This window comes from Marmota marmota, unplaced genomic scaffold (genome assembly GCF_001458135.2).
Source record: "Marmota marmota marmota unplaced genomic scaffold, marMar, whole genome shotgun sequence".
In the NCBI taxonomy this organism is placed as follows: domain Eukaryota; kingdom Metazoa; phylum Chordata; class Mammalia; order Rodentia; family Sciuridae; genus Marmota; species Marmota marmota.
The window spans coordinates 4,401,332-4,418,815 of record NW_025999913.1 but is presented as its reverse complement, the minus strand read 5'-3'; the positions used below and the strand labels follow the sequence as shown (position 1 = coordinate 4,418,815).

The 17,484-nt window shown below is 35.7% G+C and overlaps 2 protein-coding genes across 2 annotated transcripts in view; both read right to left on the bottom strand.

Annotated features, from left to right (window-relative positions):
• Snrnp48 (small nuclear ribonucleoprotein U11/U12 subunit 48) overlaps window positions 1-16,116 on the bottom strand; it is an 18,718-nt gene extending 2,602 nt beyond the window's left edge. The window contains exons 1-8 of the mRNA XM_015493986.2: window positions 15,912-16,116; window positions 14,260-14,373; window positions 13,952-14,012; window positions 12,880-12,954; window positions 7,509-7,697; window positions 6,666-6,787; window positions 2,495-2,583; window positions 1,822-1,986 (exon numbers count right to left, since the gene is read on the bottom strand). Of these exons, the coding sequence (XP_015349472.1) occupies window positions 1,822-1,986; window positions 2,495-2,583; window positions 6,666-6,787; window positions 7,509-7,697; window positions 12,880-12,954; window positions 13,952-14,012; window positions 14,260-14,373; window positions 15,912-16,067 (971 nt within the window). The 5' untranslated portion in view covers window positions 16,068-16,116. The remainder of the gene's footprint in view (window positions 1-1,821; window positions 1,987-2,494; window positions 2,584-6,665; window positions 6,788-7,508; window positions 7,698-12,879; window positions 12,955-13,951; window positions 14,013-14,259; window positions 14,374-15,911) is intronic.
• LOC107149231 (desmoplakin) overlaps window positions 4,391-17,484 on the bottom strand; it is a 63,439-nt gene continuing 50,345 nt past the window's right edge. Inside the window, exon 25 of the mRNA XM_048799763.1 lies at window positions 4,391-4,403. Within this exon, the coding sequence (XP_048655720.1) occupies window positions 4,400-4,403 (4 nt within the window). The 3' untranslated portion in view covers window positions 4,391-4,399. The remainder of the gene's footprint in view (window positions 4,404-17,484) is intronic.

Genomic DNA, 17,484 nt, shown 5'->3' with positions numbered 1-17,484 from the left:
AGAGCTAAGAGTTGAGCACGGATAGATTAACATATTTATTAGGGGGGGGCTGGGGATGTAGCTAAGTGGTAGAACATTTGCCTAGCAAGCCATGAGGCCCTGATTTCAATTCTTAGAATGACCAAAAGAAAGAAAAAAAAAATGTCCCCCAAAGTTCCTGATTTCCTTTTTCTGACTCCTGTGTAAACTCAGGGGTGGATATCAAAGATCAGTCTTGCCCTAATAGGAAGTGTTTCCTGCTAATACTCAATTTATCTTCTATAAAGGAAAATTATTTCATGCTTAGATTTAGAGGACTTCTAATGTATTTAAGTCTACAGAGACTGAATACAGATATTAAAAATTACTTAAATAAAAGAAGCACTAACAAATTTAAAAGAAATGAAAGAGCACAATTTCTGATAGGTAACCAAGTTAATTTGTGTTTGCATAAATTATATCACATGAATCAAAAGAGGACTAAATCCTAGCTAGCTCTAAACCTATAAACTGGATGATAGTAAAATAAGCAAAATTACCAATACAGAAAGCTACCAATGGCCCTGAAGAGACAGGATATCATTTGAAAACCTATTATTTGAAAAACATTGTGCTTTAATATAAAACCAAATAAGACATGGACTCTGCCTTCAAGAAGCTCGGAGTACAGTAGGAAAAGACCATTAAGTTCAAACACAAGTCTGTGCTAGGGAAGGTGGTGGCAAAATGCAAATAATAACTGGCTCCGCTTCAATGAGAACAAAAACCTTCAGGAGATGACAGAGCTGCTTTTAAAGAAAAAGGAAGAATTTAGCAAATGGGCTTTAAAATCAAATCAAGCAGCAGGATACAAGGTGAAAAGGCATAGATATGATGAGGGGCCCTAAGTTATGTAGGCTGCCAGGGCCCAAGTTCCACATTCCATAGGGTCACAATACAAGAAGTAGCAGGAGTCCTGATCCTGCAGCTGGTGAGAGCCACCAGAGTTCCTGATTTCCTTTATCTGACTCCTGAATTTTGCCCTTCAAGAGCTGTAAGAGGTAAATATTCACTCTGACAGAGGAGCAGGGATGGATTCATATCAGTAAGTTTACAGATAAGTAGAACAGTTAAGAAAACTACCATAATTTTCTAGATAGACAGCAACAGCGACCGAGTCCTATCTTCACACATATGAGGCACCTTCAGGTAGAACTGACAGTAATTTAGAACTGACGGAGATGGTAAAGAATAAGGAAGGTGTATCTAAGATGACTGCTTGATTTCTGGCTTAGGTGAACAGATGAGGGTCATCCACTAATCAGAACAGGAATATTGGGGAAAGAGGTGCAGACTGAGGGAAAAATGTTTACATAGCCTGGATGAATATAAAATCTAGATGGATGCCTCGTAAGCAGCTGGGCAATAAGTAGACCACAACTGATTTAATTTGTGTGGTGGGGTGGGTACTGAGGACTAAACTCAAGAGGGCTCTACCACTGAGCAATATCTCCGGCCTTTTTTCACTTTTTATTTGAGACAGAGTCTAGCTAAGTTGCCCAGGTTGGCCTCAAACTTGTGATCCTCCTGCCTCTACCTCCTGAGTATCTGGGATTACAGACATGTGCCAACATGTCTGGCTAAATTTATTATTTTAGCATTAATATGTATTGTTCTCAGCTATCAAAATCATACCAATAAGGCCAAAATGAACTAATGTTAAGGTTTAGCCCCTTGTCTCCAACTCTACACACCCTTCAACTAAGGAATTGGCAAGAAGAAGAATAAGAAAGAACAAAGAAAGAAAGATAGTAAGGAACAAGCAGAAGACAAATGTTAGATGCTACAGAGTTTTAGACTCACCTCTCTTTCCTTCTCCTTGACTCAGAGTTTTTATCCTTATCTTTATTTCTTTTTCTTTTATGTGGGCTCCTACTCCGATCCCTTCTATGTCGTGAACTCTCAGTATCCAAGTAGCTTCCACCAGACTGCCGTGAGTCTACTGAAGCTGATCGCCTTTCTTCATTTCTGAAACAGAGAGGAACAGCAATCAGCTTGTTTTACCACTGATCTCCCCAGCACACACACACACACACCAATCTAAAGTGCAATATTTCACATCCCACCAATGACAGATGAGGGCTAAATATGCATAATCTTATATTCCATATAAGAGAATAGTCAAAAATAGCTGCTATTATATGCTTTATTGTTTAACTATTTTACTAATGTGGTTGTTTCATCATAACTGTCCTCACCAAGATAGGCAATGTCATAAAATGATTCTAGTATGATTCTGAGAACTGACATTTAAAAACGAGCATTTTAATGATTTATAGTATGCTACTAAGGGTCTTGAAAATACTAAAACATAATAATTATTAGTAAAAGATTAAAAACATAATATTTTAGGATTGGGAGTACAGCTCCATGACAGAGCATTTGCCTAGCATGTGCAAGGCCCTGGGTTTAAGCCATAAAAAAAAAAAAAAAAAAAAAAAAATTTATTTTTTTACCAATAAAGATAATGACATACTTTTCAGCATCATCTTCTGCTTTTTCCTGTTCTTCCTGCCAATGGTTACTGAGTTCTTCCATGTGCACATTTATCACATCCCGAATCACCTTGGGAGATGAAAACACCAAATATCAGATAAGAATATTGTTATAAAAATTACATCTAGGGCTGGGGATGTGGCTCAGTACTAGAGCACCTGAGTTCAATCCCAACACCGCCACCAAAAAAAAAAAAAATTAAGTGCAAAAAGCCTGAAAAAGCTCTGCTAATGATGAACAGAAAATTTACTAAGAGCTATGATATAATAGACTATGAAATGAATGCATTTTAGAGAATATAAAAAGGGCACTGTTGAACTGGATTATGAATGACAGATGGAAGTATTATTTCAATGCTAAATTTGAAGTTGATAACTATGAATATGTAACAAAATAGCCTTATTCTTAGGAAATACATACTAAGAATTTAGGGATAAAGGACCATAATGGATGAAACTTACCCTTAAATCTTTCATTAAAAAAAAAAAAAAAAAAAGGGCATACAGATAAAGATGGAGAAGGTAGAAAATGCACAGAAAGAAAAAGAGCAGTTCAAATGAGAAATACAGGGCCCAAATGTTAACAATGGGTAATCTGTGCAAAGAAAAAAAAATACAGGAGTTGTTTGTACCTTATCTGTATGTTAGAGAATATTTACAAATAATTTTTAGGCCTTCCAGTTAAGTCAAGATAGACAAATATAAGACATTACTGTTTTGTCACAGATACCTTTCCAGTCAGAATATAAATTCTTACTTTAAAAAAAAATTATTTTTAATTGTGGACAAAATACCTTTATTTTATTTTATTTATTTATTTTTATGGGGTGCTGAGGATCAAACCCAGTGCTTGCTAGGCAAACAATCTACCACCAAGCCACAACCCCAGCCCCTAAATCTCTTACTTTTAAGAATCATTTGGTGGAAGCTGAGGCATAAGGATTGAGTTCAAAGTCAGCCTCAGCAACATGAAGCACTAAGCAACTCTCTAAGACCCTGTTTCTAAATAAAAATACAAAAAAGGGCTGGGGATATGGCTCAGTGGTTGAGTGCCCCTGAGTTCAATCCCCAGTTAGCAACGCCCAACCCCCTAAGAAAAAGAACCATTTGAAAGTTGGTTTCTTTGTGGTTTTTTTTTTCTAGTTTACCCACACCATCAAGCTCAAGAGTAGTCGGGGGAGAGGCAAAGATAAAACTAAACTAGAAGTGGACCTGTCTCTCATTCCTAATTAGGAAAGGTTTTAAGTAAAAAGGTTTAGGGGACCAGGCAATCTCAGAAACAAACACTATAGTTCTGACCTGACTGCATTTCTCCCACTTTAGGAAAACTTTTTATTAACAGCTTTCAAAGAAAAACAGGACAATGTCCAATTTCCTTACAAGGCCTTGAAAGCCTCCATGATTTCACTATATCACACAGTAGAAGCCATCCTTGCCTCATACTGGATAATTCCTCAGAAGCCCTAAGCTCTGGCTACACCGCATTACTAACGGATCTCTGAAAAACTCTTGAACTTTACTTGCATTTAGTAATGCTAGTGCTTCCATCTGGGAAATCCCTATCGCCACTTCTCCTCCCACTGTATTCTCCTGTGCATAACCTAAGACAAGCCCCAGTCTAACCCAGTAGGTTAACAAGGTGACACAGACTTGTAGTCAAATTCAAGCTCTAGCACTTTCTTAACAGCCCTACAAGTTTCCTTGTCTGCTAAATCCATATGAGCTCCTTGAAGCCCACTGCATCCACAGAACCCATCTAGCACAGGTTTGCTTATTCCTTCTCCTCAAATGCACCTTCTCTGACACTCATACCAACCTTAGCTTTTAAGAAAAATCACTCTTTCCTTCATACACTTTGATTTCACCTTTATTTTTAGCACTTAACACTATCTGTATTTTAAAATGTCTATTTCACTTGCTATATTATAAGCTCCTTTAGAGTGGGATCTATGGGCCATTCATTTTTACATACCCCAGAGCAGTGGCAAAAATACAGTATGTAATAGTAACTGTTAGCATGTGATTTTTTGCTGTAATTTGTCAAAATTCAGATTCTAATCAGAGCAAATAAAAAATACGTAGGACATGAATGAAGCTAGGAATGACCAGAGATAAAAACAAATCACTGAAAGATTTATAAATTCGAAGTATTTACAGATGAAAAATATCTGGGTTCTACTTTCAAAACTACTGAGTGCAGCAGGAGGTGAACAGTGAATTGGGGGATAAATAAAACACGAGGGCCATATGTTGGTAATTGCTGAAGTTCGGTGATGGGTACATAAGGTTCCTTAGGCTATGCCATTCACTTCAGCATATGTTTAAATATTCCCATAATACAAGGTTAACCAGGAAACTGTAAAGAAATCAACAGCAACATGATCAAAAGATCCTGAGAGAAGAAACAATGGATGTATCACCAAGTATTTGAATCACCAAGGTAGTATAACATGATCCAAGACCTCTACTAGAAGAGGTGAAGTCTAAAACACACCTCTAGTGACAAAAAAGAACAGCATAAAATTCAGTGCTGAGCTGTGTGGTACAAAATGTTAGTACAACCACAAGACTGGGAAGTTATCTTCCATGTATGTATAATATGTAAAAATACATTCTACTGTCATGTATAACTAAAAAGAACAAATAAATAAATAGACTATTAGTATGATAAACCAGTGATTGCTCAAAGTCAACCAGCACTTTATGGAAATGGTGGTCCACACAGTAATCAAGATTTAAGAAGGCAAAAAACAAAGAGCATTTTAGGTGATTAAACAACATGTATTAAGACCTGGAAGTAAAAATAAATATGTATAATCAGACATTGCTTAAGAGATAGCAAAAATAAAACAAAAACAAAACAAAAAAACTGCTTGATAAAATGAGGCCAGATAGTTACACCACTCCTTGGTGCCTGTCCTCAAGATAAAGCCATCATACTATAGCAACACACGCATACCCAATTCACAAGAGCCAAACTTTGGAACCTACCTAGGTGTCCATCAAAGGATAAATGGATAAAGAAGATGTAGTATATATACACAATGGAGTTTTACTGAGCCATAAAGAAACATGAAATTACGTCATTTGCAGGAAAACAAATAGAACCAGAAACCATTATATTAAACGAAATAAGCCAAACTCAAAAAGTCAAGGGTCATGTGTTTTCTTTCATAGGTGGAAGCCAGAGAGGAAAAAGGAAAAGAACACAGGAGAGGGGGATCTCATGAATATCAAAAGGAGACCAGCAGAGTAGAGGAAAGGCAAAAAGGAGGAGGGAGGAGGAAAGGGAAACACAGGGAATGATACTGGCCAAATTATGTTGCTGTATTGTGTGCATGCATGGATATGTTACAACAAATGCCACCATTATGTACAACTGTAATACACCAGTAAAAATGAGGTCAGATTATAGGTCTCTGTAAAGAAGAACTCTTTGATAAAGAATAATAAAGAAATTAGGATTTCATGAGGAAAATATTTGTAGAGTCTGGGCAATACAATTCATGTACCCAAAATATTCATAAACTCTACTCATTTCATGACATCTGAAAATAAATCTAGATACACATCAGACTGATTCATTAATTTATACCAAGACACTCTTAAACCCATATATTTAATAAAGTATGTAAAAGCACATTAAGATTTGTTTTAAAAAAAAGATAATAGCTAATATTGAGAAATTTGTGTTCTTGTGCATCATCTCAATTCTCATAACCCTGCAAAGTTTGTACTATTACAAAATGAAAAAAAATTGAATCTAAAAAGCTCAAATAACTTGTACAACTCACAAAGTCAATAATAAACAGCAGAATCAAAACTGAAGTCAAGGTCCGTGGAATACCAAAATTCCTTCTCTTATCATGGTATAATACTACTTTCTCAAATGCAGCTACTTTTTGAGATTACACCACCTCTTTATTTGTTTACATATCTATTTATTTACTTAGGTATCCTGAAAAAGCCTTTGCCTGGTAAAAGGTGGGTCTGAAATTAACAGGGCAAATACACATTAATTGTGGTCACCCAGAAGATGCTTTCTTTCAGAAAACCTCCAAGAAATTGAGGAAATCCATAGAACAGATTTAGAAAACTATTCAAAAGAAGTTTTTCTTCTCAACAAAGCTTTCTATATTATATGAAACTTACCTCAGTATATGATTTCTTGGTTATGTGAACATTCTTAGCTCTATAGGACTGGCGTCTTCTTTTATAATCTCTCACTTCTGCCAGGATTTCAAGGTAAGATTTTGGACTTTTTCGACTATTATCTAATGAAAGGATAAAATAAAATAATTATATCATTAAGAGCTTTTAAATTTGTAAGAATTAGCAGGTAGGAACACCACAATCTCATCCATTCATATGTGTGTGTGTGTGTGTCTGTGTATATATATATATGGATGAATATGTGTATTTTTTTTTTTTTAATTACTGGGATCAAACTCAGGGCCTCATACATGCTTAGGCAAGTGATCTACCACTAGCTACATTTCCACATCTCCACCACTTTTTTTGTTTGTTTTGAGATAGGATCTAAGTTATCCAGGCTGGTCTCAATTCATGGTACTCCTGCCTCAGATTCCCAATTAGCTGAGATGCACCACTGTGCCCATCATTATCTTATATTTCATCATGTTTCAAGGTAGAGCACAAAACCCCTATAAATTCTGCAATATATAGATATATGGGCTGTTTTATACCATTCCTCTTTTCTAACCTTTAATTGAACATAAGAGTGCTTAGAGCCAGAGATTAAAGTAAGAGCACAGTTTAAGTAACTTACAGAAGGAAGATATGCTTAATATCTTCAGTCACAGGAAAACTTTATCTACTAAGTAAATATATTTGACATTTTCCAGTACCACATGATAAAAATCCACCTTGCTCCAACTCAAAGTGGCATGATAATAAAATCAGATTAATAACAATCATAGGATTTATAGGAGGGGGTGGCAAACTGAAATGTAAAGTATGATATTCATCTCAAACCTTGATTAACTTTGGCAGCCAAGTCTACAAAGAGATCACTATCATTTTCAATGATTTGAGAATCAGAGCGCTTTTTCTTTGTCTCTTCGACGACAAAATCATAAAGGGCAAGACGATCAGCTTGGGTTAGATCACAAACAAATCGTTTATGATTCAGAGGAACTTCAACAGGCAATGAAGAATACATTCCTAAAGTAAAAATAAAACCACAAGAATAAACAATACATGAAGCATTATTGACTTAAAATCTACTACTTTTTAATAGATTAAAAATGTGCTATAATAATGCAATATTAATACAAGTTATTTTTATATAGCAATCCCTAATTACACAAAATATCAATTTATATGATAAGTAGTAAACAATAACTATCCTAAATGCTACTCCCACAGAAAATATGTATCACAGATGTTTGCTATTCTCTCCAAGGATGTTAAGATAAATCCCATGAAGGCCTGCAGTAATAATCACATACACACACATACAAAATTAGTTCATAAGAAAACCTTCTTCTTCTTTCATGTTTGTGTGTATGCCTGTGTGTGTTTGTATGTGTGTGTGGTGGGTCTTGCTATGTTGCTAGGCCTCAAACTCCTGGGCGTAAGGGATGCTCCTGCCTTGGCTTCTCAAGTAGTTGAGCCCACAGGTATACACTACCACACCCAGCTAAAAACATCTTTTGGGTAACCATTTCTGAAAGACCACCCATATTACAAAAGAAGATATTACTTTATGTGTACATAATTTTCCTCATAGAAGTTGAAAAAAAATGTTTTCAATGGGTAATACACATTGTAGACCCTTTGAAAATAAACTACAGATATGAAAATAGGTAAAAATAAAATGTCTTATTTGTTTAAGACATCAAGCTAGATGTTCAATATTCTAAACCCATCCCACTGTGCAATGACTTAGAGCTAGGGATCAAAAAACAATTAAGTAGTAGAAATCCCAAACTTGCTCAGACCAAAGAAAGATCTATTAAACTGACACTAAACTACTTTTAATTTCCTGAGGAGGAAGCATAATGGCTTAACCAAATTAACTGAAATAAGGTAACAGCAGTGCCCCCTGACAATTACAGATCTCTCTCAAATCTGCTCATTAATGAAAAAAGTAAATACAATACCTGGATGTGATGTATTAAAACACTGAAGAAATTTTTTGTTTTGAGATTCAAATGTTCTCAAAGAAATAAAATTATTGTAACTGTAAATAAAGCAATTTAAAACAATTCTTTCTAGACTTCGTTATTCACTAATGCAAACAAAGAACAAGTACTACCAAAGGAATACTTCCCGTTGTTTGCTAGGTTAGCTTACTAGGTTATCTTAAAGTGGTAACTCTGACTCAAAGACAATGTCAAATAAATAGCTCTTCCCAGATATGTTAGATAAAATCTAACTTCATTAACTTCTTAGGTTAAGAGGTGACAGAAGGACTCAAGAGCATACTATGAGCTAATAGGCATTATAACAAAAGAAGAGATGCTTTTCCTTTGTCCACAAATTATGCAGAGCTGCATGGAATCTGAGGCTGTGGTTTAACAGCTATGGATGATACAAGGCCATTTTTACTAGCCAAGGGATTCAGGTTAACCAGGAAGGGTTCCTTTACAAAGTTAATCAATTTTGTTCTAATGTTGGCAGGCACTAGGAAATGCCCCTTTAGGTAGCCAGTTATTAAGACATTTAATTATATAATATAAAATTGGCTTTGATAAGCCAAATTTCTTTGAATATGGACCATAAAAATCTAGGAGATTAGAAAACAATGATATATTACAAACAAGCTCCTCATAAACTTTTGCCTGTTATCTTTTTAACCAAAAAAAAAAAAGTACATAATTTTCTCCTTAAAACATTTTGGAGTTTTCTTTGATTTATTCATCTTAAATTTCTTTACAGTAAAGACTGAAAACTTCTTGAAATTCAACCAAGATTTCAAATTAAAGACTACAATATTGTGACAGCTATGAAGATAAAGTTGAGAAGTTTGATACTTTTAAAAGGATATCATTTGCAAAAAGGATACTGCATATCTTTAAATAAGGAGTATATTCAGGTTTCTAATTCCTCTTTATACTCACCCCAATTACTGAAAAAGAAAAAGTACAGGAAAAGTTAAGCAACAAACTGCATTCAAATCTTTTAGAACACAGATATATTTGTGACAAAAGAAAAAAGAATAAACACTTATATACTCTTGGCATGTACATAAAATGTAAATTTTCAAAATGTTAAGCTTCATTATGATTTGTAATTGTCATAATTCTTTTTTTTGTAGTTTTTTAAAAATGTGATAAAATAACATAAAATTCCCCTTTTAACCATTTTCAAGTACACATTTCAGAGACACAAGGTACAATCACACTTTTGTGCAACCATCAACTCTATCTTTTTCATCATAAAATGAAACTCTACTTCTTATGTAACGCTATTCTCATTCTTCCTTGTTAAATACTTTTGCCATCACAGGGCATCTTAAATATATGACATTAAATATTAGAGATATTGCTTCAACATTACAAACTTGGAATTTTACAAAAACAATTCCCTAACAATAAAGACAAAAAAATTAAGGCCCACAGAAGTCAAATGACTTGCCCAAAGTGTCACAGCTGGAAAAGATCTAGTCTAAAGCCATTCTATCTTGTCTCTTTAAGGTTCTTTTACACACCGATCTTTGAATCACGGTCATTCTCGCACTTCATGAAGTATAGCAATTTCAACATTTAATATTATCGAAAAAAGTGAAGAACTAAATATAGAAATATTATTTATGACTGAAATTGATATCTTGGTTATAAAATTAACCACTATAATTACATCTGAAAGTAAGTATGCAGATCTAAAGCCTGTTCAAGCTTGCACAAAGGTTAACGGATTAAAAATTCTGTATCCTGAGTTCAAGCCTGACATAACCAGAGAAATGAAAGTACAGGTGCAACCTTGCAAAAAACTTAGTTTAGTGTATATTAAAATAAAATAATATTTACATAGGGAAGTGCAAAATGTTTCATGTTAGTCATTCTCTCTTCAAAGTATATAAATCAGTAAGAAGATATTTCAGGACTTTTTTTTGTCTTGTGGAAAAAGGTTTTAAAATATCTAAGACGTCAGTGGGCCACCAAAATAATGTGTTGAGAAATTACAAAACAAAACACAGGATATTAAAAAAAGGTTTAAAAACAGGGGCTAGGGATGTGGCTCAAGCGGTAACATGATCGCCTGGCATGCGCAGGGCGCTGGGTTCGATCCTCAGCACCACATAAAAATAATAAATATAAAGATATTGTGTCCACCGAAAACTGAAAAATAAATATTAAAAAAAAAATTATTTAAAAAAAAAACAGGGTTACAGATCATATAAAAATAGTTCTTCTAATAAAAAAAATCTTAATTTAACATAGTGTAAGAGGCCAGGTAAGGTGCTTCACCCCTATAATCCCAGTAATTTTGGAGGCTGAGACAGGAGGATTACAAGTTTGCGGTCAGCTTAAGCAACTCAGCAAAACCCTGCCTCAAAACAAAAACATAAAAAGGGCTGGGGGTATATAGCTCAGTGGTAGAGTGCCCCTAGGTTCAAACCCCCAAACCATCAAAAGCAATTGCAATAAATAAATAGAAGGAGTTCAAACAACTGAAAGTTCTTAATTATGTAATGAAAAAATTCAAAGTAATTCTTCGCTTTTGTGATTTAACTAAACACAATGTCTACTAAATCTGTCTTACTATCCAGTTATTTAAATTTAATAAACATGGGACATTTTATAAATTATTTATCCATTTCATTATACTAATATTGCTTTCTCTACATTAATTTTCACTTAGAAAATAACAGCTACCAATGATTTTAACTAGGGCTAGTTTAGCATTTATCATCTCTGTCCCTCTAAACGAACCTATAATTTTATACTATAGATAAGAAATTTAAAAATTCAAAAGAAGTTGTCATTTGTATAACACTAAGCAGTTAGCTTAAATTCTTTAAACTGGGCTTTCACAAAATAGAATAAATAGTGAAAAGCACTGTTATGAGTATATTAATTTGAAGTTTGTGATATTCTTCCATAATTGGTATTGAAGACCTTTAGAAAGAGTTTGTTTCCTATCTATAACATGCAAACACTGGGGTAGATGAACACCAAGTGCTCTTTCAACTCTAAAATAAATTCAATAAACGTATTAACCAGTTAAGAGTCATATAAAATCTTTTAAAAGTTAACCCCCCCTTAAAAAAAAAAAAAACCTATGCTTTCTTATTGGTCTATTAACTAAGCAAGGACTGCAGGTAGAATCAACAACAGAGGCCAAGAAAGGTTTGATGGTCATAGCTCAGTAGTAAGCTGTCCAAGTAAGATGAGAGTCAAATGTCTCTCTCAAAGGTTTAAAAAAAAAAACAACCTGGAATTAAGCTTACAGACATGAAAGTAGGATATTCAAAGCATGAATTTTTTAAAAATATGTTTCTGGCTGTTGGCAGGAACTAATTTAAGATAAATAGGCTAAGGGCAAGATGGTCTCCCTCCTGAAGCTACAGTGCAACTCAGAGCACAATGTTTGGTAGACACCCTGAACTTCAACTTCAACCAAGACTATGGCCTGGTAAGAAAGAAGAAAAACACAGAGCAAGTAATCTAGAGGATGTTCAAAGACAGCTTAGAAATTCTTAGAAGAGAAACCAGTCATCCTTTGGTTAGATGTTCACATACCTCAGTCCAAAAATCTAAATTCTTTGTTAGCTTTACTTCGGATAGATAAAATTTTCTTTGATTTCCTAAAAATGTAGGCTTAAAATTTTAGTCTTGTATCTATTAAAGTCCTAGGCAGAAACTCTTTAATCCAACTCCAAAGCTGGCATGAAAAGATACACAAAACCTCCAAGATTACATGTAAAACATTGTTGGTGCTTTTTTTCTGAGGAGGGGATCCCTAGCACTCACCATTTCAAAGGAGTCCAAGATCTAAAAAGACTATAAAATTATACTTAACAGGGTAATGCTAAGGGCAGCTGTATGTGGAGGCTAATCTCTTTTAGCCTAAGACTTTCCCTTTATACAACATTTTAACAGTCTCAAATGAGGAACTCTCAGGGGCCATAAAAATAAGGGCAAAACCCAATAGAATTTATTTACTAAATAATGACTTTAAAAAAAAATTATCCATAAGGTAATCTCACCTATTAAGTAAATGGGAAATATGTAATAAATGATATTGAAACAAAGCAGATTAGCTGAACATTAAATGTAAAACTTAACCTTTTCCACGTAACTATTTCACAAGGCTTTTCATGAAGAAAATTAGTAATGTGCTTGTGAGAGAAAAATAATTTGATCCATTAGTTAGCTCAAACTGTGAGGTCACTTACTTTGATTGTAACAATCACCATCTTTTCCAACTGCATTTCTAGCTTGTTTAATTATCTGGAATTGTGAGTCCTTATCTGTCCAAAAAAAAGAAAATCCACACATTACAAATCATCAGTGTTCACAATTAAGTGATTACCTGGTTTCTAGTCTAAGTACTTTGGGCATACTGACAAACCTTCCAGAATCATAATGGATGAAACATCCATATTACTGCCTCCATAATCTGAATACAGAATTCTTTCAGATCTTTCTAGGGGCCAGGAAGTGACCAGACTTCAAGCAATTTAGAAAACACTATAATCAGGCATACAGGAATAGCAGCTACAAGTTTGAGCACCCAATGATATCTAACATTTTTTGAAGCTCAGTTAAGTGCCAGGTACTATTTTTACTATATTCACATATAATTTAATCCTCAAAGTGCTTTTGTCATCATCCCTGATTTATAAAGAAATTTAGAAAACAGACGAGTGAATTACCTTACTAAAAGACACACATAAATTAGTGACAAAACCAAGAGTTGAATCAGAGCATTCTATTTATCTTGAGTCCAAGACTTTACATATGCTATGAGTACCTGGGAGACATTTCCATTTTCACTCTTTTCAATTTGTGTTGTGTACTTAGATTTTTGTTATAACCAAGGAAGATCTATGCCACTGTATAAAGTTTTTCAGAGTTTTTCACTGCCAATTAACATAAGCCTGATCTTTAAATTTTAGATTACATGAATGTTTCACTGTTTAACTAATGTATATTAGTTACTGGGGATTAAACCCAGGGGCACTCTACCACGAAGCCATCTTCAGCCCCTTTATTTTTATTCTGAGAAGGGTATCTCATTAAGTGGCCCAGGTTAGCCTTGAACTTTCAATCCTCCTGCCTCAATCTCCTAAGTAGCTGGTATTATAAGTGTGCAGCACCACCCCTGATCAATTCTACATTCTCTTAATGTATTAAATGTCCTTCTCAATCATAAGCATGTTCATAAAATTCATCCTTTTGATAATTCAAAAATGAAAAATTAATAACTAGATTTTTTAAATTATCATCTAATAATTTAATACTTACTCAAAGTAATTGAAGGAATTTTCAGATTCTCATAGAAAAAATCAGGATTATACATTTCATCCTAAATAGTAAAAAACAAAAAACTTAGTGTTCTTGAGGATCAGATAATTGATTAAGATTTGACAAAAACTTATAGTACCATTTAAATATTTCTCACAATAATTTGTGATCTTCCTATCCACAAATAGGCAAATAAGGGCTGATATTTTATATACCTTCTAAATACTATGAATTTATTAATGCATAATTTACATTATATGTGTGTGTGTATGAGAAAGAGAGAGAGAAATGACTAAATATATTGGTACCTCTTCTTCCTTGGTATAACCCAGTTTCCTCAATCTACAAGATTCCATGTGCTTTGCTAAAGATGATTTTGGCATGTGATGATTGGAATCATAAGGACATATCACAACTTCATCCTATAAAAAGCAAATGAAGAAAAAGGCACATAATATTTTTAAACAATTATATCATTAAATATTTACTACTTGATTAAGTGGTACTACATCTTCTGAACTTCTACACATGCTGGTCATACTTCCTCTGTGCTTCACCTAAGCTAATTCTGCTCCTTTTATTTATCAGCTTAGAATTTGCTTTGTTCAGGAAACCTTTGCTGACCCACTGCAGCCCCAAATAACCTGTACTATAGCAATTACATCATAATGCAATAACTGATTTCTCCGTATTCCTCCTCACCACCACCAAACAAGTGTCAGTGTTGTTCACTGAACCGCAGTGTTAAAACACCACAGAAAAGTAGAGCTTAAGTATCCGGAATGCATCTATTCTAGGAGTTACTCTCTTGAATAACAGATAGTGGATTTGCAAAAGTTAAATGCACACCCACAGCTTACTGTCAGAATATGGGAATTTTACAAAGAAGTTTTAAAAATACAACATAACAATTAAGAATACACACTTCAGGAGTCAAAAAGCCTGAGTTCAAATCCTAACTGTTGTTTTGTACCAATGTATCCTTGAACAAATTACCACCTCTGTTCCTCATTTATAAAATGTTACCAATGAACATTTATGATTATTAAACAAGGTAATTATATAATAAATAGCATATACAAAGTGCTATTTAAGTATTAACATAAGGAACTCAATTTTACTGCACTGCTGAGTAAACAATGGTATAGAAAGCTTTGGCAGACCCCACTTGATGGTTTCAAATATCTCTCCACAGGAACAATGAAGTTTAAAATACTTCCACTGCGTTTTTAACACAATAAACAGTGACTAGTTTATATATAAATCAAATATACTTTAAATGCTTCTGGGGAATCAGACATGTGACTTAACCCCCCCCCCCAAGAGAAATCATTACAACATAGTAAACCCAGAAATTCCTCCACTATAGACCACAACCCTTCATTCTAATCCACCAAAAACAAAGACAAAACAAAGCTGCCTACATTTAAAAAACCAATTCTACCATTCAAGTGAGTTTACTAGTTATCATCTCTTAGTGACATCCTTTAATAATCCCAGAACCGATGCTGTTCCAAACAGAAGGGTCCAGTTTTAAGGGAGAAAAAGGCGAACAGGTGAACTTCTAGCTCTTCTGACACCAAATCTGGTGCAACTGCAGAATCCTATGACAGATGACAAAGCAAATCTCCAAACCTCCGCAGGCATCACTGAGGCCCATCGGCTTATTTCCTAAGCGCGAGATGTGCATTTCCCTCCTTCAACCCACAGTTAGGCTGGAGAGGAGCCGCAGCGGGGGGCGCAATGGAGGGCTCAGGCGGCCATCGTGCGCCCCAGNNNATAAGAGACAGACCCGGGGGCGTCAGGACAGCTCCGGCGCCTGGGCGCCCCCTACGGCTCTGCAAACCAAGGGGCCTCCTACGCCCTTCCCTTCGCAGCACCCTGCGCGTTATCTCCCACGGCCAGAGCGGACCGCGCGGGCGGACAGTCCCCGGAAAGGCCCGGCGACCGCGCCCCTCACCTCCGCCGCCTTCTCTTCCCCGGGGTCCAGCTGATCAAGGCTCCAGCCCAGGGACGCCGTCACCTCCTCCAGCGTCCTGCAGCAGCTCTCCACAAACTCGCTCAGCTCCTCCTGCAGCCTCCGTCTCTCCTCCAGGGGAGGAGGTTCGTCCTCCATGGCGTGGCCCACCCGCAAGGAGGAAGTGGCCGAATAGTCCGCCGCGCGCGCGGGCCTCTGGGAACAGTGGGCGGGGCTATGCCCCACGTGACTCAAATGGCCTATAGAGAAGCGCCCCAGGGAGGGCGGGATCTGTCACTTGGAAAGACTGCCTTTTCCCTGCGCCTGGATGCGTATGCCTCTGGCTTTCCCTCAATAGCATTGCTCCTCTTTAACTTTTTTAGGAAAAAAAAATACTTAAATCGACAGAAAAGTTTAAATAGTACAAGGAGTGTTAATATCATATTCCTCCAGCTCATTAACTGTTAACAGTCTGCCACGTTTGATTTCTCTAGGTCTCGTTTCTCCACACTCCAAGCCCCACACACCTATTTTTTGCTCATTTCTTTGAAAGTCAGTTGCAGATTTTTCTCCCCCCCCCAAAAAAAAATGTTAGTATGCATGTTCTCAGAACATTTTCCTTATAATCTAATGCATGACCGAATCTGAGAAAATTAATTTCATAAAGTATTTCTATGCATAGCTTAAATTTCCCCAGTGGTCCGTCCCCCAAATTCCTTTATAGCAGTTTCATTATTTCAACCCAATGAGCTCCTTTTTAAATTACGACATTGAATTTTGTGATGAGCCTGGGCCGGTTGTCCTACAGGATATCCCTCATTCTGGATTTGTCAAATCTGCCCTCCCTCCACACCCCCCTATGTGTTAGTTGAAGCATTTTTGCAAGAACACTATATAGGACATGTATACCTTTTACTACATCCCATGGGGACATATACTTAGATACTTAGATTCTCTTATTAGTAAAGTTAAATTTGACTACTTAATAAAGGTGGTGGCTAATTGTGTGTGTGTGTGTGTGTGTGTGCACTTTTCCACTGAATATGTCCCCAGCCCTTTTTATTTTGAGACAGGGTCTTGCTAAGTTGTTTAGAGCCTTAATAAGTTGCTGAGGCTGGCTTTGAACTTTCAATCATCTTGCCTCAGCCTCCCTAGTTGCTGGAATTACAGGCTAAATCTTTCCATTCTGATGGTGCTTTTTCCTCTTGGTAATGGCAAAGTAGTCTGTGGTCGATGGAGGAGGGAGGAGGGAGGAGGAGGAGGGAGGAGAGACATATCTTGAGACCATAAAAATATCATGTTCCCCAACTACCTTGTATAATCCTTCATTGAATCTGTTGCTACATATTATAAATGATAATTCCCTTACAGTATCATGCCCTCTGCATTTATTAGGCTGCATTCTTTCTACACTTCCATTTTGTGGTTTATTTCACCATGGAATCAAGGGATTTCAAATTTAGTGTTTAAGGTTTTCAAATTTAGTGTTATATACTCTATCATCAAAAAATTCTTGTTGATACTCAAATTGTCCTAAATTTGGCCAGTGGAAACCACATTAAGCCACCCCTTATGC